We start from the raw sequence: 23,298 nt of genomic DNA on the forward strand, positions 1-23,298 counted from the left end.
TGGCTGTGACCTAATTTTTGACCCCAAAAGACCCATATTCAAATTTGAGCTATAAATCATCGAAACAACCTATTTGACAAATTTCCAGGATATTTGGGCTGAAAATGTTACCTGTAGAGTGTGAACAAGGTTTTTCAATATCTGGGCACTGTGACCTAGTTTTTGAGCCCATAAGACCCATATTCAAACTTGAGCTAAAAATCAACGAAACAACCTTTCTGACAAATATCCAGGACATTTGGGCTAAAAATGTTACCTCTTGAGAGTTAACAAGGTTTTTCGATATTTGGGTTCTGTGACATAGTTTTTTACCCCAGATGACCCATATTCGAACTTGAGCTAGATATCAATGAAACAACCTTTCTCACAAATTTCCAGGATATTTGGGCTGAAAATGTTACCTCAAGAGAGTTAACAAGGTTTTTTTTCCATATTTGGGGTCTGTGACATAGTTTTTGACCCCTGAAGACCCACTTTCGAAATTGAATTAGAAATCATCGAAACAACCTTTCTGACAATTTTCCAGGATATTTGGGCTGAAAATGTTACCTCTAGAGTGTTAACAAGGTTTTTCCATATTTAGGCTCTGTGTCCTAGTTTTTTTACCCATTTTCAAACTTGAGCTAGAAATCATCGAAATAACCTTTCTGACAAATGTCCAGGGTATTTGGGTTGAAAATGTTACCTCTAGAGTGTTAACAAGGTTTTACCATATCTGGGCACTGTGACCTAGTGTTTGACTCCAGATGACCCATATTCGAACTTGAGCTAGAAATCATCGAAACAACCTTTCTGACAATTTTCCAGGATATTTGGGCTGAAAATGTTACCTCTAGAGTGTTAACAAGGTTTTTCAATATTTGGGCTCTGTGACCTAGTTTTTGAGCCCATATGACCCATAATCAGACTTGAGCTAAAAATCAACGAAACAACCTTTCTTACAAATTTCCAGGATATTTGGGCTGAAAATGTTAGCTCTAGAGAGTTAACAAGGTTTTTCCATATTTGGGTTCTGTGACCTAGTTTTGACCCCAGATGACCCATACTTGAACTTGTGCTAAAAATCCTCGAAACAACCTTCCTGACAAATTTCCAGGATATTTGGACTAAAAAAGTAGCCTCTAGAGTGTTAACATTTTTTCTATTTTTGGGTCATGTGACTGAACTTTTGACCTCAGATGACCCATATTAGAACTCTTCTGAGTAATTACTGGGACAACCATCCTGACCAAGTTACGTGACAATTGAGGCAAAAAAGTGACCACTAGAGTGTTAACAAAGTAAGTGTGGAAAGACGACAGATGACGGACATTCATCGATCCTAATATAAATAAAAGTACCTGTATTTTAGGATGTTAAAACAGGTCTAACTAAAAGTTCTCAAATCCGTCAAATCAATTGTACGGAAACTACAAAACCCAACAAATGTCAAGTTTAAAAGGGTCGGAACTGTCGTCAATTTTTCAGGTTTTCATCAGTAATCGTCCGGACGCAACTGTTCCCAACAGACAAGCTCACTCCTTTAAACTCCCCAAAAAACATCTCATGTGGAGGCTTCATTAATAATGTAACAAGAAATCTGTGCGATCAACAATTTGCAAGGATCACCTTGAACTTGTTGTCACACTTAGTTGTACGTCGGAATTTGTTCGTGAACGTAGGATGTCGACGTCTTGTCTTTGTTGACATTGACCAATCGGGTTAGAGAACAATAATAAACGAGTTTGTTTTCTGGATTTATTGCATACAACCACGGTGCTTACATAGCTTTGCTCCACAAATCTGGCTTAAAAAACAAGGCTGAGCACGGCCATGTTCTTCGTGCTTTTGTGTGCGTAAAAATTATCTCTCAACTATAAGTTGTGTATTAGAGACAAGCAAGGCATACTGTACCAGATCTTAAACTCATTAATTAACTTTATAGAAATAACAAAATACCATAATTCTACAAAGATGTCAAAAACATTGAGAACAATGTACCATCTAGAATTTGAAAATCTGCCAACGACTAAGCAGTCTTATTTTAATCTTAAATCACGTGATTTTATAATTTAATCCGCAACGTAAATTGGTTGCCAAAATCTTACAGGACTGGATAGAAATGAAACATTTGAAACAGTGTATTAAATTAACTTTAAACAACATTTCATTACTCATGAACAGTTTGGTTGTCATCAAATGTGCAAAAAAATCCAATGTATCTACATGTACGTGCACAGAAATTCAATCTCAAAAACTTTTAAAAAAGACAAACTGTTGGAACATTTTATAAAATTGAAAAAACAACAACTGTCAGACAGGAAATGACTATGCAGCCACCTAGTACCATTATCCCAAATTACCACTTACAAGTCTGTGGCTGTTTCTTGAAGACTCCTAGGAGCAGTGTCATACCTAAGTGAGAGTTTTAGTAGAAGAACAGCTCTTTTGAAAATATCTCCAAGGTAAGAAAACGCTCATAGAATCCTTGATGAAACGCTCCTTGATTTACATTGGTGGAAATATTGTGGCATGCTTAAGTAGGAACTGGTATATAATTAAAGTTTTGTCATCCTCTCGTATGCAGAACTTATGTTCTGGAAAAAAAAGCTAAATTGTCGAACAGACAACCATAATTTGCATAACGAGTTACTAAATTTAAAATAAATCGTCGTAGAACACCAGGGGGCCATTTCATAAAGAACCATAGGATAAGTTTTGTACTAAAGATCTATTATAAGAGTAGTAAGGTCTGCCTTGTATAAGGTCGAAAAGTACAAAACTGCTCCAAGAATTCTTCATGAAACGGCACCCTGCTTCTGATATTACGGTGCCCCCTCCCCCCCAAAAAAACAAACAGGCGGAAAACCTTCTGTTTCAAGTTCCAACGAAGAGCATTACACTCAAATACTGCTTCAAAGTAAATGCAGAACAAGTTTGGATCAAAGTGATATTTTCACCATCAAATAATGCAGCATCATAATAATAAAAATATTTCGTCCATTGTTCACAAAAAGGGCTTACGAGGTTTCTGATTTTAAATACTTATAGGTCCCTCTTGCAATTAATGGACGATTTTTGCAATACACATTAAGTAAATCAGAAAGAAATATTTCAATTGTCTATAAAAATTATCCAGTATATTTTCTTATCACAAAAAAATTCCAATATTAAGTGCAAAGCATGATCAAATTGGCTGAATTTATATATTGTACCATTATCACCGTGTTCAAAAATAAGATTTTGTGCCCATCTTGATGCTAAGAATTCTGATCCTGGGTTAACAAAATGGGGCAATTGAGTTATTCCTAGGAGGAAAAAAAATCAACAGTTAAAGGGAATAATAGTTATAGGATAATACAAGTAATACCAGTATACTGTTTGGATGTAAAGATGTGCCATAGAATTCAGTCTTACAATTGCAACATGTCCCTTAAAAACCATCAGTCATTCTTTAAATCCAGAAAACAAAAAACAGCCCACTTATATGGGTCATTGAATATAAATATTCCATGGAATCGTTATCACAAACGGTGTAATAAAATGGTACCATTTATATAAAATGTATAAAATAAATGAGCACAAAAATGCACATATGGCTTGATCATTGTCAAAAAGAGCATTATACATTAAGTGAAAGACAACGAAGTTTAAATGCCCAAAGGTATCACAAATTAGCCCTATGCACCAGAACAATTACATACATTGTTTAATTTCCATTGCAAGTATTAGCCATAATGCAAGCCATGTAATTTTGAAAAATGAAATGGCACCAAGTATTACAGAACACAACTTTGTTTCGAGTATTTTGACTAAGCGCTATTTCTAAAACTTTTATTCAAATTATCTTACATGTTTCAGGCCCAAATAACCTGGCCAATTAAAACAGAACTCATCATAAACATGTACTTTCACATTTATCGTTTATATCAATTAAAATGACTGACAGTTATACTGATAGGGACTATCACAATATATATAGTTTGTAAAATTGGATTTGATAAAAGGCACACCCTATATCACGAGATCATTGAACCGACAGTGGTTTTGCAATAACAAAAAGCACTCATTTCTCAAACCATAGATGCAAATCTGCACTATATTGCAGGCATTTGCTATTTGAACTAACAGTTTTGCATTCGTTGGGTTGATTGTTTAGAACCGTGTTTAAGTAAACAATTCTGTTAACATCATGGCTGTTGACTTAAACATCATTCTGAATAATTGACCCGGAGTTTGATATACTGTTTGAGAGTGCATCATACTTTCAAATATTTTAAAATAATCAGTACAATTATAAACTGTATTGCACAGAATATAGGCAACAGTCTTCAATAAAAATGTGCAACATAATCGCTCATCAAATCATGTTAATTGGACCCCCAATGATATATCAAATAATATGGAACATGCAACCAATTTTGGCTTAGCACTTGTCAATACATTCACCTTCCTGACAAGAGTTTTAACTCCTATTTTTATATTCAAATAATTAAAATTAAAGAGACAGTACATCATTCTGTCAAAACCCACAGCTATACCACTCTTCACCAAAATACTTTCTTCCTAACTTATTCATATATCCGTTCCTGGTGAAAATTTTCGAACATCACTGTACATAGCTTGTTAATTAGAAAAAAAGATTTGACCTTTCCCAATATAACACTTCTGCACCACACCTACTGCATACACAACGTGACAATATTAAAATGATAGGAGCATTATAAAAATGGGATACAGATTGTCACAGTCAACATATTACAAAGGCTTAGCACATGATGGACGAAACTCGTTATAAAGCTAAGAGCTAGGTCTGTCTTGCTCAAAGCCCACCATAAATAAAATACAGGAACCATTTTATGATGCTTTTACTAATGCTGCATTATACAGGCAAGTTCTAACCCCAAATACTCTGCATATATAAGATTCTCATTAAATTTTTCCATTATAATTAAGAGCAGTAACAATACAATATTTTTCTTCCTACTTAAATCTGTATTCTACACGGCAAGAAAAACGGTCTACGCTAATCTGTCTGTAATGTTGTTCATACACATTTGAAAAAGCGCAAATGTTTACAATAAAAAGCATATTTATAATACTTTTATAGTAAACGTAAGTTTCTGAGACAAATCATTTGATTATAGCACCCACCGTCATTTAATATAATGGCAACATATCATGGCTTTAATTTTCTGCCTGACAGCTTCGAATCACAAAAGGGAAAAATATTTTACATATTTTAACATAATCTTGTACATAATTTACATATATGTAACTATGGAAACAGTTTAAACAGAATATTCAAAGTCATAGATTAGAATGGCTTCGAAACTCATGAATCACTGAACAAAAAGAACAAACAGAAATATTCAAATAAAAATAATCGAATTGTTAACAACTACTTGTTTGTAGATGGGACTAGACTAGTCTTATCAAGATAACTTAGTAACAGATTTTTAAACGTATTTAAATTCAAGTAAACAATTGAAATGATTAATAGATGAAAACTGACTTTAAACTAAAATTATCATGAATGACATGAACAGGTTATATACAATCTTCACCACTGCAGATCAAGCAACATTTCAGTCATCAAAATTAGAACAAGCCTGAAACTAGTTTGCATATAACATTGTAACACGCACTGCTGTGTGATATAAAGAATTTGAACAAGCTGTGTGAATTGCGGGATTGTACTAATTTTGACAACTGATTTTACATCCAAAATAAGTATTGTTAAGTATTAATGCAACTATTCCAATAATCATAGAAGAAATCCCACACAAAGTGTAGCCCTATCATAACATGATCATACAAAGTATGGAGAGAAGAATGGAACAATGATTCACAGCTAAACTGGTCATCAATTTAATGAGAAAGTCATCTTACAAAAAAATGATGTCATTTAGTTTAAACTTTAATTATTTTCAGACTATTGCAAAAAATGTGTTTCAAGAATTGTGGTCTTGTGTTGTGGGGGAAACTGGAGAACCCAGAGGAAATCTACCATTCAACTTGGTGACCAACAACATTAATTTCTAATTAATGAAACAATACAAGAATGGCAGCATTATCTATCTTTTTGCCATTTAAACTGCCTCTGATCCCTAACATGCCTAATACAATGATCAACAATGAAATGTGAGAGAATAAAAATCATCATTAAAACTTTAGATGACAGAATGATTTTAATAGTCAAGAGCAATACACATAATAATAAATAATTCAGGGCTACACTGCGAAAGACTGAAAGTTTTAACGTCAATACTGACTCATATTCGCGGCATTGCACTCCTCCCAAAATGCAGTAACATGGCAATTACAGACACTGAAACATTAGCATGGTTCTTCTACACAGTAGGTTTATAAATCAAGAACATGGCAATGTGACAAATACATTTTATTTGCCTTTTTTTATGAAACTGGGCTTGTCCCAGAAGAAGTTACCATTATATTAGTTAAAAAAAATAATTTTTCGCACTGATTGTCAAAGAAAAGAACAAACTTGGTAATTACCAACTTGAATCTAAAGCTCTTAAATGTTATCCTCAAAAATGGCTTTTTTTCCATGTGTGTTATAAGTGCACATCATATATTTAAATGGCAGAGATAGACTGCAAATTTCTTGCACACAAAACAAATAATTTCAAGACAATGAATTACAATGTAGAAATATAATATAAGCATTTCTTTTTTAATGTGTAAAAACAAATGTTTGTATACCATCAACATAATTACTTAACATACACATTCAATTTAAAATATACAAACATGACAGCTTGATCAATATCTTAACCTGATAAAATTCATGAAAACCGAAGATAATATGTTCATGCTAATACAAGAGATTCAAATATGATTACACAAAAATACAAACAGGTAAATTGCCATGAATTCTTTTTAAGTATGGGAGTTTTATACAGCAATGTGCAATATGATAAAAAGCAAAGACAAAATCACTGCAGAGAATTCTGTTATTCTTTCAAAGTTTTACATCAATCAATATAAACTGCAATGGTATATTTTTTGTTAATACAATGGCAGTGTTGATAGCTAAACCTTACTTAAACAGCAAGCAATATATACCCTTATAATTGACCCAATTTAAATATCAAGCAAGGGAATATATACGATTATAATTTTGCAAACCTGAAAACAAAATGTTACGCTTTCTTTGAGACACCTTATGAACAAACATACACAATTCTCTACAGCAATAACTTAAGGAAATACAAGATTTTCTGAACATATAACATGATCTGCAATATAACACTGTTCATCAATTATCTCATAATAACAACCAACACGAGATAACAGTCGGTATCTCATCGCCAACAAGTCATGACTGAAACGCTGCATTCTCTGTGTGTGTATCTTATGCAGTTCTTAAGAAGTTGTTCTTAAAAACCTCCAACAACATACACAAATATACGTTTCTATCTTCTACAACGCCGGACTCTCATTTCATCAACATCAAGACAATTTCTACTTGAAAATATTAGCCGTAAACAACATTTTTCAAACGAACATTGAATTATTGAAAAAGATACAATGTATACACTTGGAAACAATATTTATGGTACAAAAACTGTAAATAAAATACAGACCCTATGTTTGCGAATATCATCAAAAATAAAAACAGCGTTTATGACCATATAGGTTTATCATTGTACAAAAACAGTGTTCAGTAATTCCATAAAAAAATTCAATTAACACAATAATTAGACAAGTCATGATTATTTTAAACATTGGATACAATAATTCATAAATGCTGAAACGTGGCTGTATGCTAACAGTTCAGTACAACAGAACAGTACATATGCCTCTCTGTGGCCAGGGTCATATTAATAAAACATCTTCAGTCATTTCAAAACAAGTCATTTTCCTTATTTAAATATCTCCACTGTTCATTTGATATAATAAATTACTTGATAATTTCTGAAATCCTTTCTGTAGTACCTAATTTTCATTGTCTTTAAGAAAAATACATAAAAACCACCGATCCTTTTCTTTAAATTTGACTATGAAATGACTCTACTCAGGAAAATATCTACAATGTTTTAGGAATACCAACCAAGAATAGTAATTATGATTTTAATTACAAAAATTTGGACAGTATTTAATGTTCATTTTAAAGAAAGATACATCTTTCACAACTTTTACAAATAAGCATTTTAAAAGAGAAATTTGTTGCAAAAAAATACCCCACAGATAGGACAACAAAGTTTAAAATCTTGCCACCCCCAAAAAAGCAATCATATGCCAAATAACATACAATACAGAAATGTTTACAGACACCTTAACATCATAATGGCAGACTACTCGGTGTATGCCATGTAGAACATCACAAAAAGAAGAAGAAATTAACCTCTTACCAAACTGCAAAGCAACTTCTTATACTTGCTTATTAACCTTAACTTATTCGTTGATCTCCACCACACCAGACTTAACTGCTCAGCAAAAAGCAGCAATTATAATGTCTTCTTTTGGCTATTATTAAACACAACATCAAACAAAATTATTTTACATAGCATACACAAGTCTCTGGTTTTCCATGATGTATCCCTGTATGTGTGTGGGAACTTATCTAATTGCCCCACCAGTCTGTAGCGCTAGAGCCACCATATGACCCGCCATAGCTCCCTCCGTACGATCCTCCCCCGTAGCTGGGTGCCCCCTGGTTGTACTGTGGCTGGTTACCATAGTTACCGTATCCACCGCCACCGGCCTGTTTGGGCTTTCCCTGTTGACGGTAGTCGCGACTGCCGAATGTCTTGGTGAAGCTAAAGACGAAAAGGTATAAAATAGTTTCAATTCTGACAGTTTCCAGGGACCTAAATAGCAAAGCCACAGTTCTTCATGCAGTAATTATAACATATTTCGTTGAAACAATAACTTCTTGCCTCGGCTGTAAATGGCTTTAATTATACATTCTAAAGTGATTAGATAAACCCTGTAAAAGTTTAATATAAGATCACAAAGAAATACTATTTTTTGTGTTTTTTGTTTTTGTTTTTTTTAAATAACACCCTGTACAGAAGTTTCTTGAGAAAATAACTAAATTCAAGGATATCCAACACCATATTGACAATATTTTAAAATAGTATCCGTTCTGCAAAATGCCAGTCAGGAAATATGCAATGGAATATGCATGTAATTAAGCATCAACTATTGAAACCACTACTTATAATATGATCAAGCTCATACCTTTTGCCACCTCCGCCCCTGCGTGAGGCCGGGCGAGAGTCATACGCTGTAGATTCTATCCAGGAGGGGACCTCCTGATGGGACTCCACTAGCAGATCCATTAGGTCACGGGTGATGTTCTTGTTCTTCTCATTGAAGAAGGATGTAGCCAGACCTGATAAATGATCATGAATACAGAATATATTTACGATTAAAGCCCTTTCATATAATATTTTTTTTTTATATGTCAATTATTTTTAAATAACTAGGCTGTTAATTTCTTATGGATGCAAGTGCATGAATAAACGGAGAAAAATATCATACTTTCTTGTGTGAAGGTAACCTAGCTTACAACATGTAAGACTTTCATTGAAGATCCTATCCCTCATTTGTTTGAAATATGTTTAAAATGCCTGCTTTGGGCCTCCAACCCCACACACACCCAAATTTTCAAAAATTCAACATATAACTAAGAAAACTGCATTTATAAGCATTCATAATCATCAAACAAGCTTAAAAGTAGTGTTCTGAACTATTATAATAGATTGCTTTATAAATCTATGTATCTGCAAGTATATATTAGCTTTGTTTTTTCCAGAGTCTATTGTATCAGTTTTAGACAATTCAATTTTCAGACAAAGTGCTTGATTTGTATCTATATTTTTCCTGCCTGGTAGTTATGTTTTGAAATTAAAACCTGACGCTCAACATAGAATCAATTTGGTATATCCCAAGAATAAAACCGCCCCTTGAAACTCACCGAGATTGCCGACACGTCCTGTTCTGCCAATTCTGTGGACGTACTCCTCAATGTCTGAGGGCAGGTCAAAGTTCACTACATGACGTACATGGGGGATGTCCAACCCTCGAGCTGCCACCTGTGGGGGAAATAAGCATTGTTTGGATACATGCAGATATTAAAACATGTCCAGTAATTGAAATTAGACTTTTTCATGAACAAGCTGAATTCTTATACTATTGTTTGGCATCAATTTTTATTAAAATTCAGAATTCGAGCAAACCAGGAAGACATTTTACCAGTGCAGGGCTTGCGGGCTTGTGTTTATTTCGGCCCCTGCATGTCACATGATGTCTAATACAGGCATTGGAAGACATGGTGCTCGCCTTTAAGCATATAACATAGAAAAGACAAACAAAGCCCTACAATTAATCATGCACTCACAGCTGTGGCCACCAGGATGGGCCTCTCGCCATTTCGGAACAGTTTCAGGGCCTCTTCTCTCTCGCGCTGGGAACGGTCTCCATGGATACTGGTTGCTGGGTAGCCTTCAGAGATGAGGAAGTCTTCTAGAGCGTCCGCCCCTTTCTTGGTCTCCACAAACACCAGCGTTAGTGAGTCAGGACCTTTCATAGCAGTGGAAAAGTTAACAGTCACTACAGTTAAGTATATACTGAAATATGTTCGCTTCATTGTGAAGACAGCTAATATGAATTAATGTCCAGTTCTTTTCCTGGGTAGAAACTAAAACAGTGTCCTTTTTGAGCCTTGCGGGCCTCGTGGGGATCAAACCCACTATCTCATGGGTGTGAGGACAACATTACCACTACAATACTGACCCATAGGGCTTTTCCATTTAAACATAAAAACCCAGGGAGAAGGCACTTTTAAATTTTGCCACCCTCCTACAGAAGCAAATTTACGCTTTTGGGGTCCAAATTAGTGAAAAAAGGCACCCACCAATGAACTAAAAACAACAACTGCCTTCCCCTCCGTGGGTTATATGTTTTACTGGAATAGACCCTACTATAGTTTAAAGCAAAACATATAAATATAACGATGGTATAAATGTCTAAAGACTTAAATATTTTGTTTCGATTTCATTTGTGTATCCACATTTTGGATTTCTTCCAGCCTTTATGAAAACATTCAACAAGTACCAACTACATTGCTCCATGTGGTCCACCACTAACCTGCAGCATTCAGCAGATCCAGTAGGAAGGATCGTTTCTCGGTTTCCTCCACCCAGACAACCTTCTGGGTGATGTTCTCGCTGGTGCTGCCCACTCGGCCAACAGCCAGGAAAATGTAGTTCTCCAGGAAGTCACGTGCCAGCATCTACAGGTGAACAGTTCAACCATACATATTTAAGTTTTGTTCTTTCAAAAAGTTTAAGATGTTGTTTTTTTTGTTTGATGTATCAGAAAACAGTTGGTACAGTATAATGTATAGTTAGTGAAGTCTGAAAGAAAACCCCTATAACAACCAAATAATCTTTCCAACATGGCATAATGCAGAAAAACTCAAATTTGTGTTAAAATTTGTCTATTATCAGCAAGTTAAGTATAAACCTGAAAATAAGGAGTATTAAAATTTGCTATTACCTACATAGCCATGTACTCCACATTTAGTTCAATTCTCTTCTTCATGTCTTCCTGAATCAATGTTTATGTAAGAGATAATAAAAAAATATCAGTAACCTGTATTTCCTTCGGGAAAGTGGCACTGAACATCATGGTTCGTCTCTGGCCTGTGGGCGGCATTGTGTCCTTCTCCACGATCCGGCGAATCTGGGGCTCAAATCCCATGTCCAACATACGATCAGCCTCATCAAGGATCAAAAACCTGTGATATTTCAATGTTTTAGAGGGACTTATAGTAAAGTGGGTCTGTTTTGAGAATCTTTTTTCAGTCTAGTATTATGTGTGGCAATATTACAATACACAGAGAACCATAATCATGGAAACATTGATTCAGTCTGAATAATTACCAGCTTTGGGAAATTAGGGTATCTATTTACGGTACTAACAAAACAATTTCAACTCAATTTTCAAATCTATGTGGTAATCTGCTTGGTAAATTAAACACTATTTTGTCTTTCAAATATCCAATGTTCCACTATGACTTTGTGTACCTGCAGTGGTCCATTCCGATCTTTCCCCTCTCCATCATGTCAACCAGCCTGCCTGGTGTGGCAACAAGGAGATGACAGCCACGGTCCAAGTCCCGCATCTGGGAACCAATGTCGGCACCACCGTACACAACACATGGACGTACTCGAGACCTGAAGCCGAGGGAACATCGTAATTATTATCAGGTTCAAAAGCCCCAGTTTCAATGAGTTTTCAACTGTCTTGGTTGCATAGAGATGTCTTATTTTCAAAGATTTTCCAAATGCATAAGTTTCTAGATTCCTTACATGTCTCAGTTTCAAAGACTTGAATTTTTTAATAGAACTTCAAGGAACAGCCAAGGCAACAATTTATTCTGATCTGGTATGAATGTTGTAATATAATCCTTTAAGGAGTTTTGCGACTTACAGGGAATTATTTCAAAGACATTCATGATAAACTTTATTTGACTTGCAGAAGCATGCTGAAATAAATAGACTAAATGAAATACAATACTTCAGCATGTTACACTTCCAAGATTATTGACACATTGGTGCAAGAAGCAAAGCATATTTGTCTATGAGTTAAAATTGAAATATGACCATCAGACTGAGATCAAACAAAAAAGAAACAAGAATTTCATGAAAGACAACTTATCAACACCAAAAATACTTCTTTTTACGGCTACCAATTCAATCCATACATATATTCAATCCATACACATATTCAATCCACACACGTGTACGAGACACTGACGATTCAAAGTAGCGGCTTACATCATGAAGTGATTTGTTTATGTACAAGGCTCGATCCCAGAATGTAAGTTTAAAGTTAAAGGAGTTAAAATTACATAAACTCAGCAAAAAGTACCTGTATGCAAACTTCCTAGCCTCATCATAGATCTGTGATGCCAACTCTCTTGTCGGGGCCAACACCAGAGCGAGGGGGAATTGCTTCCTGCGCCCAACCTTGCCCCCCTGGGGCACCCCGTTAACAGGGGCGTCACCTGGCCCCAATTCGTACATCTTGTTCAGGGTTGGCACCAAGAAGGCGGCAGTCTTACCAGAGCCTACAGTGGCATTGAATCAATCATATGGGAATTTTCTGAACGGTCGATAGAGACTTTTGAGACTTATTTTTTTCTATTGAATCGATTAATGTATACATAATGCAGTGTTTCCATTAAGAATTTGAAATTGAAGGTATAAACTTCCTTCAATATTGGTAGTTTTTATCCCAAACAAGGAAGTTCAATTCTCTCAAACTCTAAAAATATCTTTATTATTGTACAAGTACTCATCAAATTTTGAAAACATACTGCATCTGACGGAAGTCAGTTTAACAAAGGTGGTTTCAAACGAACCATTTCAATTAAAGTATTACTGAAACTTTCATTCACTGCATTAATTATAACATTCAGAACACATTTTTGATACCTTAAACTTCAAAGCATTATCTATGCGAAATTTAATCCCAAAATGTGCAAATTTCTATACATTCAGGAATAGATTCTAGAAGTGTTAGCTCATTTCTTCCAAACTTCTTTAACCAGAAACTCTTTATTCTTTGATACATCAAAGCAGCTTTTTAACTAAACACCATTCATTAAAGCATGCCTAACATGATAATTTTCCATTTTTTTTTTAAATTTTTACTAATTCAAGAATACACAAGAAATACTTTTAAATACATCTTATAAACATTATGTTCAAACATTGTTTATACAAAGATGATTTGAATATTATTCTAACAAAAATTATCTATGAACAAGCAGGAGTAAGTGAACCTTACCAGTCTGAGCACAGGCCATCAGATCTCGGTTGTTCATGATGATTGGAATAGAGTACTGCTGTACCGGCGTGGGCTTGGTGTAGCGAGACAGCTTGATGTTGTTGCGGATAATCTCGCCAAATTCTTGGTCATCAAACTGTCGGACAAAACATACATGCCATGGTGATAAATATAAATGTATGATGATTAAGCTTTAAATACTATATAACATTTTATTTCTACAACCATGAATACTTCTTAAAATTATGAGTTGCTTAATATAACTTTAAAATCACTCAATTTAATTAATAATTACTAATTAATAGAGAAAATGTCAATGACAATAAATTCTCCCCACCCCCCCAAAAAAACTCCAAGCCTATTGGCCTTATTCTAATTCAAAGGTCCAAACTATAGTCAAATTTTTATCACAAGTATTTCCCAGCAGATACAAGAATTTCCCAGCAGATACAAGTATTTCCCAGCAGATACAAGAATTTCCCAGCAGATACAAGAATTTCCCAGCAGATACAAGTATTTCCCAGCAGATACAAGAATTTCCCAGCAGATACAAGTATTTCCCAGCAGATACAAGAATTTCCCAATTTCCCAGCAGATACAAGTATTTCCCAGCAGATACAAGTATTTCCCAGCAGATACAAGTATTTCCCAGCAGATACAAGTATTTCCAAGCAGATACAAGAATTTCCAAGCAGATACAAGAATTTCCCAGCAGATACAAGAATTTCCCAGCAGATGCAAGTATTTCCCTACAGATACAAGAATTTCCCAGCAGATACAAGAATTTCCCAGCAGATACAAGTATTTCCCAGCAGATACAAGAATTTCCCAGCAGATACAAGTATTTCCCAGCAGATACAAGAATTTCCTTAACACTATTTTCTTCATAAGGATTTTTTTTAAATAATAATTTGCAGAAAAAGGAGCAATTTTGCTGATAAAAAACACTGCCTTTAAATGTCAACTTACCTCCAAAATGTTTTTAGGACAGTCCTCGCCTGTAGCATCTACAGGGATGTCCTCGTACTTGCTAAAATTGATTCCCGAACTACTGGCACTGCCAAACAGCTCCCTGCAGACATGAATTGGACAGTTTAATTAATTCTTTAAATCGTGAAAAGGTATTTTTTTTTTCATTAAACATCCTATGCATCTTTCGAAATAGTCATTATCCAAACTTTGGTACCCAACCATTCAGTTGATCCAATAACTAAATAATACATAAAATACTTTATTTTTGTTAATAGTATGTATGTAATATACATACTTTTATATTAACAACACTTAACTTTAAATTTGACTATTAACATGTAAGAAAATCTTTTTAGAATAACAAGATGTTTTATGAATTATGAGCCAGGCCTTTTTCATTTTCGCTAATAAAGCCCTGTAAACATACCCAGCATGTGCATTCACTGTGACATTGCAAACAAACTAATTTTATTTGATCACATGGTCTTTTATCAACTGAGTCTTTTTTATACCATATTATACTATTCATAGGACGCACCTTTTTACCCCAGATTATCGCCTAAAAAATTGCCTGCGTCCTTTCTATGCTATAAGGATTTTAGTCCATTTCAGGCCGAAAATGTCTGACTGGAGACAAATGCGGCAATGGTAAGTACCGGTCAAGTGTACACCAAAAAGAACCGACGTAGGTGAAATCACACAAGTTAACAGATGCATTAATATGTTTAATGTAAACTTTAAAATGATTTATTGAGAAATAAATTAAAACAAACAAGGGTGTTTACTTCTTATAAAAGGGACGCTACTCACAAAAACTCGATGTGAGTCAAGCACTTTAACAGGGTCGAGTTATAATGGCAACGGAGAATCGGGATTTAAGGTCAATTAAACGTTGTTCATGATTTTAACATTTCGATATTTTACAAAATATTTTGATGAATATTACTGTTTCAAATTGATAAAGGAATGTGCATACCGCAAAGCAGCATTATTATGACTATCAAATCTTTTCAAATGTGCGAAGGTGTGAAAAACACCCGCTGTCTTTCATTAGAAAAACATTAATAGAACAATCTATTGCGATGGTAGGGTTGTTTTTTTTCCACCATAGGTTTAATCTATTTAAACAAGCAAACCAATAACTTACTCCTCAACCCTGGGGTTAGGGGGCAGTGCTGATGTCCAATTTTCCTTAGTCGTCTCGCCACTGTTATTGCCCTGGTAACTGTCCTGTCTGTTATCCCAGCGCGAGTTCACATCATAGTTTTGACCTGACTGGTAGTGGCGGGTAGGGCGCTGTTCACCTCCTCGGTCACTCCCCAGTCCGTCCCAGCGACCACCTGCTACTGGTGGTGGGGCATTAAAGTTGGGTGGGGGCTGGTCAAACCTGTATGACACAAATTCCAATTATCATTCTGTTCCAAAATTGTTCAACATAGCTATACAACTTCAGTTGAATAACAAAATATTTTAATTTAACAACGATAAAGAAACTAGTATGGGCTATCCCTCCATCTTTCTCACCTTGGTGGTCCAGGAGGTCCCTGGTTGTAACCCCCACGGCCACCGCCATAATTGTTGTATCCACCCCGTCCCCCACGGTCACTGTACCCTCCCCGACTCTGGTAGCCCCCATCATTCCTGCGGTCATAGCCCCCCTGGTTGTAACCGCCACGGCCACCACCACCGCCATATCCGCCCCGTCCACCATAGGATCCGCGGTCACCATAATTCCCTCCTGTAACAAAAACCATTGTATTCACAATCACAAGTATTTAAAGAGTCATGAACAGAAAGGTTTACATTTACTGGGTATTAAATTAACAAATCTAAATAAATACTTATGAACTTAAGTATGTTTTGTGCATGGATTTAATCGGTGTTAAATTAGTGAATTTAAGGAACTTACCGAAAAACTTCTAACTACCTTCACTTCGAATAAAATCCTGGCTACCATTAATTAGACCCAAAAACTTATTTCACTGTATTGTTAAGTACCCTGGTAGTTGTTGTAGTTTGCCCCACCCCCTGGGGCCCCTCCCCGCTGGTAGCCACCACCACCCTGGTTGTTGTAACCTCCGTAGCCGCGACCGTCTGAAAACAGATGCCTGTATGACAGAACACCATCAGTTTCAGTTAGGGCTCTAAATAGACTACGCCTAAGTGATTGTGTCAGAAATGATAGATACTACCGTTTGCTAATGAACTTGGTATTTCAAAGTTTTAAAGCATTGTATGATCGTGATTATTGCTCTGCCCTAACCTACTAAGGTATTTTGAATCAAGTGCAACAGCCAACAGTTGTCACGCATCAGAGAAAAAATGTCTGCCACCGTCATATGAAGTATTTTTTAAGGTTTAATGTGGCACTAACTTCCGAAGAGGCTGGCTTATTACCCCACAAAGCATCCATATATTATTGAAAATGACCAATACCATGAATCTCTGAATTTTTCACATAAATAAAAAATCTATTGATAAAAAAGTAAGCCTCTTCTTTTCTGATGCCAATTTGTATTTTTTGCTGATATGCAATGTTTGGAAAAACCATACTTTTCAGAATATGAAAAATAGCTCAAAATGATATAACAATGCTTGAAAAACAACAACAACCCATGTACAGATAACATTTGTTTTGCTTCAAGTAAATCAACCATCCAATTAATTTGCAGCTTTAAGAAGGACTATGCATTGGCAGTAGAAACCCTTTGAAGTGCTGAAACTGAAAGTCAGAAGCCGCAGTAGATCTGAAACCAACCCAACTGTCTCTTTAGTGACTAATGGCATTTTCATTGTGATAATTTGAACAATTTGCTTGATTTATCTTATATGATGGAACACCATTGTAATGTTTGAGTGGAGTTGTAATAGTGCCAGAGTGTGGACATAATTATGTCTCTCATGGGGTTTTTAATGGACTCTTTCTAGATGCATGCAGATACCCTGTTGTGACTGTTAATGAATATAGTTTTTATTTACATCATAAAAAACCCTGATGTTGTTAGACCATTACCAAGGTTTTAAATGGCAAAATTACCCCTGTTATCCCTCTGGAAATCCTGAGCCTGGGGCGGGGGACCCTCAGGGGCATCACCCTTGCTTCTCATATGTGGCGGCACATAGCTCCCGCGTTGCGCTGCAAACAAGTGCAGTGACCTTATGAACAAAACCGCCTGTCTTTCTAAAGCCTCATCATTTACAGGACAATTAAGTTTTATTAAAAAAATGAATCATCCAATGTTATATGAGATAAAAAAAATGGCTGTAATTTGATAGTTTATAACATAATGTACATATTCTAGTTTTGGCACAAAAACCATTCACCATTCAGAGCTCCAGATGAAGTTTAAGGTCACAGAGAATTTTACCCCCAGATTTTTTCTCAGAAGAGTAATTCAATACCTTTTTTTTCAAAGACTATTCATGGATCTTAAATGCATAAGGATATCAACAATTTTAAACCTTTCAATCAACATTCTGAGGATGCTAATTTCTATGTTCTCAGATTATCAGGAATCTGCATCTGTATGTAGGATAATAGCTAAGTGCATTAAAGTTATCATATCCACGCAGCAGTCTCCCCTGACAAAAGAAAATAGTAACATGAATAGAAAAGAAAAAACTGTAAAGTATAATATTGACTATGCTACACACTACCTGAAATAATCATTAGCATAGGCCAATAGACCCTATCGTAATTTAGAAAATATATTTCAACTATTTCCATTGCAGTGTTTTTTTCGCGAAATTCAGTCCAATTCCTGCTTGAAAATGTATAAAAAGTATCACTGGCCAAGGTAAAAAAATGTCTTTCATAACATTCTTAACATTTAGCACTTGTAGCAATATAGTGCCCTTCAAGAATATATCCATGGGTTTGTTGAATTAAAAATGTTATATGAATCATGTTACCATTATTCCCCTTTATGCCAGAACAACGCTATTTTACCCATACAAAGTTATCAAAGGACCCACCACCATTCCCTTAAAAGTGAAAAAAACATTGCATTGAGTTTAAAAAACACATCAGGGTCTAAATTTCAATGTGTATTTTAAATGTTCAATGTTTATTGAAGCACCTGGAGCAATGACAAATTGGCCAATTAATGTGATGTGGTAACTGTTACATCCTGACAAAAAAAGGAAAAACAGTAACAGAGGACAAGTTAACTGTATCAACTTGTACATATAATCCTGTCAAATGGTTCATTTAACAATTCACAAATAATAATTTAACAATTCACAAATAATAATTTTCATCATTTTTTTTACCAAAAAAACCCTGAATAATTGGTTAACTGAAACCTCAAGAATTTGTATTGGCGTTTATCAAATCAATATCTAATCAGTTAACTATCATAACTTACTAGCTATTTCTTTATACACAATGAAATATATAAACAAAAACTGTACTCACTGTAACCCCCACGCGGCTGGCCGTTAATGCCTAGACCAGCAAACTGAAATAAAGTATACTTTTGTTTTGATTCTTTCCAATAAATAGATAAAAATACTTTTTCCCACAAGGTTTTAAAAATGATGCTGTTTCCTGTAACATGCTGTAAAAAAGATAGGTTGGTAGGTAGGACGTTTCTATATATCAGAATGATATAATAGTTTTGTTTTTTCAGGTGATATTATCTTAAAAGAATTTATTAGATTATATCATATGTAAGTTTGTTATTATATTTATGTAATCACTCTGTTGCACAGAATGATAAATATTATATATACATAGAATCAAAATTTCTACCATAAATAATACCTAATTCAGTTTTCTGCCAATGATTGAAAAAGATGGGGCTGAATGGCCCAGCAGTCATGAAAATTAGGGGCCATTTTCAAAAGTGAAGGGCCATGACCTTTGCCAGGGGAAAATGAAAACTTGTAAATGAGTGTTTTATTTACCCATTATATACATGGTGTAAAATCCACATGACATCAGTATTCTCAAATATTGGACAGAACCATTTAACATTTAGAACAAAACTATAAACATGGCACAAATGAGACACAATGTTATATCAGGGCTCTCGCGAGGGGGCGACTTGGGCGAAGTGGTCGCCTAAAATTCCCAAACTTCGCCCATTTGTATCATCAAAGCGACATTGACTTCGCCAAAAAAAAATAGCACATTGTAAATCTGTCAATCAGCAGTCTTTGGCCACTGTCACATTAGTCAAAACACCGCAATTAGGCCTAAAAAAAAAAATTGTTTGGTTAGGGTTACATCCTTTTCAAAAATAGGTAGGGTAGGTAGGCTTTTTATTTTTTTTTATCTATTTTTTTTATTAGGCTTTATATAAGAATGTCATTTTCATCTTTGGAGAATGGTGTTAAAGTTATCTTCTATATAAGCATTTAAGGTTTTAAACTTCATATTGAAAGACAAAAAAATAAAAAGCAAAAAATAAATATTTTTTTTTTTTTGTTTTTACTTTTTTGTTTTTCAAACTGACTATAAACACGGTAGGGTCGGCGCCTATTCCGTAGGTAGGGTCGGGTAACCCGAACCAAATGTATTTTTTTTTTTTTAGGCCTTAGCCATTTATAAAATTAGGTAATCTCCTAATCCGATAATTGGGCCGTGTCATCCAATTACCAAAACATCGCCAGTAGGCGGAGCTATTGATGGTCAACCAATCAGAATGTACATTGAGAAGTCCCTGATCAAATGAAATAAGTTTGTTTTAATCAGATTGAAAAGGCGACATAATTATGAAAAATCTTGTTAAGCATTAAAGAAGTTAAAAAGTAATTGATATATGTATTGAACAAACAATGCAAGACATTTTAAACATTGTTGTTTTGAAGCAGACGGTCATAACCATCTCGGGCCATCGGCAAGGTGGCGCTAAGAAAATCAATAACATGACGTATCAACAATATTTGATTGGTTTAAGTGAACTGTTCATGATAAAATGAAATGATAAAAAATGATTTGTAAACACAAAAATATCTTCTTTTTTTGCTTTATGTAGTGTTTACTTACAGTTTTTTTCTCCTGTTGATGACTTTAAAATCGGCGAGATCGCCATTTTGTCAGAACATTTTTCCGAGTTATATTTTTCAACCTCCCATTATTTATTGGTTAAAATTTCATCAAGAACAGTGATTTAAATGTCATTTGGTTCTTAAATGTCAGCATATTGAAAATTATTTAGCCAGAGACAAGCATATAACAGCATAGCTGAATGTGACATTCGTACCCATCCCGAACGTACCAAAATAAGATTCGTCCCCCTACTATATTGACAGTTCATTTATAAGGTCATTTTGATTGTTTCAAATCCTTAGCTGTCTTGGTGTTTGATTCATTTTAGATGCTATTTGGAGATAAACTTTGTGACATTGACAAATACACTTTTGCTGAGCCAAAAATGATACATTATTTGTGAACATTTTATATAGTTATAGCAATTAATTTGAATGTGAATGTAAACTTAGGTGTGTGGTATGGCATAGTTTTTGTATCTGGTGTTACGAAAAGTATCACTTCTCCCTAAAGTCTCCCCACTTCTCCCTAAATTGACTAAAGGGAGAAGTCACTTCTCCCAAAAATTTCAGCCTAGTGAGAGCCCTGTATATGTTTATAAACAGTTTCACATGTCAATGTGTTGTTATGCTTTATAACCCTCCCCAACCAAGAACATTTTCCTCTGTTTTGCATTCCTCCAATGCACCAAGGCCTCATTGAAATTGAATTTGTTTATATCTCCCCCCTCTAATTTGATGACTTCAGGGACCGTAGTTCGAGTTGTTTTCTTTTTCTCAGCCATGATGATGACATTGAATTTAGTAAAAAAAATATACTACCCCTTGCGATTGGATAGTTACTGGTATATGGACCAATGAAAATCGTTGTTTTATCGAATGAACGCTGTGCTGAAAAACTTCTGAAAAAGAAATCGTTTAAGTCAAAACGGCTCTTTGAAAATTCGATTAAGTCAAAACGGCTGCGCCAATTGGCCCGTCTACAGGTATTTCGTTGCGCCGTCCCGATTTTTTCTGCGCCAATGGCGCGTCCTTGGCAGAACACTGCCATATTTGATAACTTGCGGACAATAATTCTGACAGATTTCGTGTTTAAGCAGGTTTGATGGTTACCTTGATAATTTCATGTTTAAGCAACTTTGATGTAGATTTAAAATGTAATCAGTTTTACTAAAGTTCCGAAACATCCGGAATGTTGACATACTGAGCAACACCATTTAACAACTGGAAACATTTGTTACTTCAGTGCTTCCATTAAGAATTTAAAACGAAGTATGAACTTCCTGACCATCAATTTTGAAAGTTTTTCACTGAAATTTGGAAGTTAAGTTTCTCCTGATGACAATTTTCGTTGTTGATTTTTTCCAGTATTTTTTAAAAACAGCGTTCGACACTAACGGGAGTCCGGTAGTCCGAGACTCCTAAAATTCAGCCCGGACTACTGGATTTTCCGTCAAGGCAGTCCGTCGGACTCCTTCATTTCAAAATCCAATTGGACACAAATCGTATCCGAAGGTTTAAAGTATCCGAAAGCTCATATGTAATTATTTTGCGACTCGTCAAATCGTTATCATTTAGACGCTCTTTAAAGAAGTGTGACGTCATAGACCGGTATTCATGTATCTTTTAATGTTTGTAATATGGTAACTAAATCGATAAAACCCGTCAAACGGTGTTTACAAAAAAATATTCCTCGTTGATTTTAGATGTAAACAATGTTTATGTCAACAGTAAAATGGATTTCGCCACCAGCAGCGAAAAATAAAAGAACTGAAAAATAAAAAAAGATAAAGAGTTTGTAATTTATAGAGAAAGGAAATTCAGCAAGCATGGTTAAAACAATTGTCTTGGCTGATGTTTGAACTGACATCTGTATATGAGTACCTGACCGTAGGGAGCTTTGTCACTGTGCGCTCTAATGTGCGATTGAAAGCCATCAAAAAACTAATATATCTTGATCAGTCCTCTTATCTTTTCTTCAAGTAATTGTGTTTCAAAGAGGGCCTTTCTGATCAGCCACCTTATGAAGCCATGCCCTTCCAAAGTGTGAGTTCATTAAAAAAAATATACTCACATTAAATTATTTTTCTATACTCAAGTTATTTCAAACCTATTTCTTATAAGGGAAATGTTAACAGTGCAGACCCATCTCCAATTTATAAAAACAAATTCAAGAGTGGACATAATAACAAGAGTTTCCCTCTTGCGTAATGTGTTCTATATTTCGATGCGAAAAGTTTTTGGCAAAGGCGGCCATTTTTTTTCACGAGTGCGGAGGCCGGTGCGAAGGGAGTCGAACGCATGTGGGCAAAACCCCAAACCTAATAACAGCACGAATATAAGTTGAGATAAGACTATCTTGACATATTTTAAAAGACAAACACCTGCTGCTCTAGTCCCTGTCCATTTTGGCGTTGATCAACAGGCATATTACAAGTAAAATAGAAATTGTCTTGATGTTGATTTCAGTGGAGTTCTTGTTAAAAGCTCCGGTCATCGACAGCTTCCGGCGCATGCGTGAAA

At 35.1% G+C, this 23,298-nt stretch overlaps 1 protein-coding gene across 4 annotated transcripts; it reads right to left on the reverse strand.

The window, feature by feature from the left end:
• Positions 1-1,723: 1,723 nt before the first annotated feature.
• On the reverse strand, positions 1,724-23,298 carry LOC128218837 (ATP-dependent RNA helicase DDX3X-like). 4 transcript variants are annotated; one of them, XM_052926558.1, is made up of 16 exons: positions 23,160-23,298; positions 19,199-19,241; positions 17,819-17,917; positions 16,780-16,875; positions 16,306-16,519; positions 15,929-16,168; positions 14,779-14,881; positions 13,810-13,945; positions 12,889-13,087; positions 12,042-12,191; positions 11,608-11,752; positions 11,101-11,245; positions 10,352-10,533; positions 9,929-10,046; positions 9,190-9,343; positions 1,724-8,765 (listed from the first exon to the last, which is right to left on the reverse strand). In XM_052926558.1, exons 1-16 carry the CDS (start codon positions 23,202-23,204, stop codon positions 8,570-8,572), a joined length of 2,265 nt encoding a protein of 754 aa, XP_052782518.1. In that variant the 5' UTR covers positions 23,205-23,298; the 3' UTR covers positions 1,724-8,569. The 4 variants fall into 4 exon arrangements, with proteins under 4 accessions (XP_052782518.1, XP_052782520.1, XP_052782519.1 ...); XM_052926560.1 differs by lacking the exon at positions 17,819-17,917 and having other exon boundaries at positions 23,160-23,276; XM_052926559.1 differs by lacking the exon at positions 16,780-16,875 and having other exon boundaries at positions 23,160-23,276.

This window comes from Mya arenaria, chromosome 15, assembly GCF_026914265.1.
Source record: "Mya arenaria isolate MELC-2E11 chromosome 15, ASM2691426v1".
Classification (NCBI taxonomy): Eukaryota; Metazoa; Mollusca; class Bivalvia; order Myida; family Myidae; genus Mya; species Mya arenaria.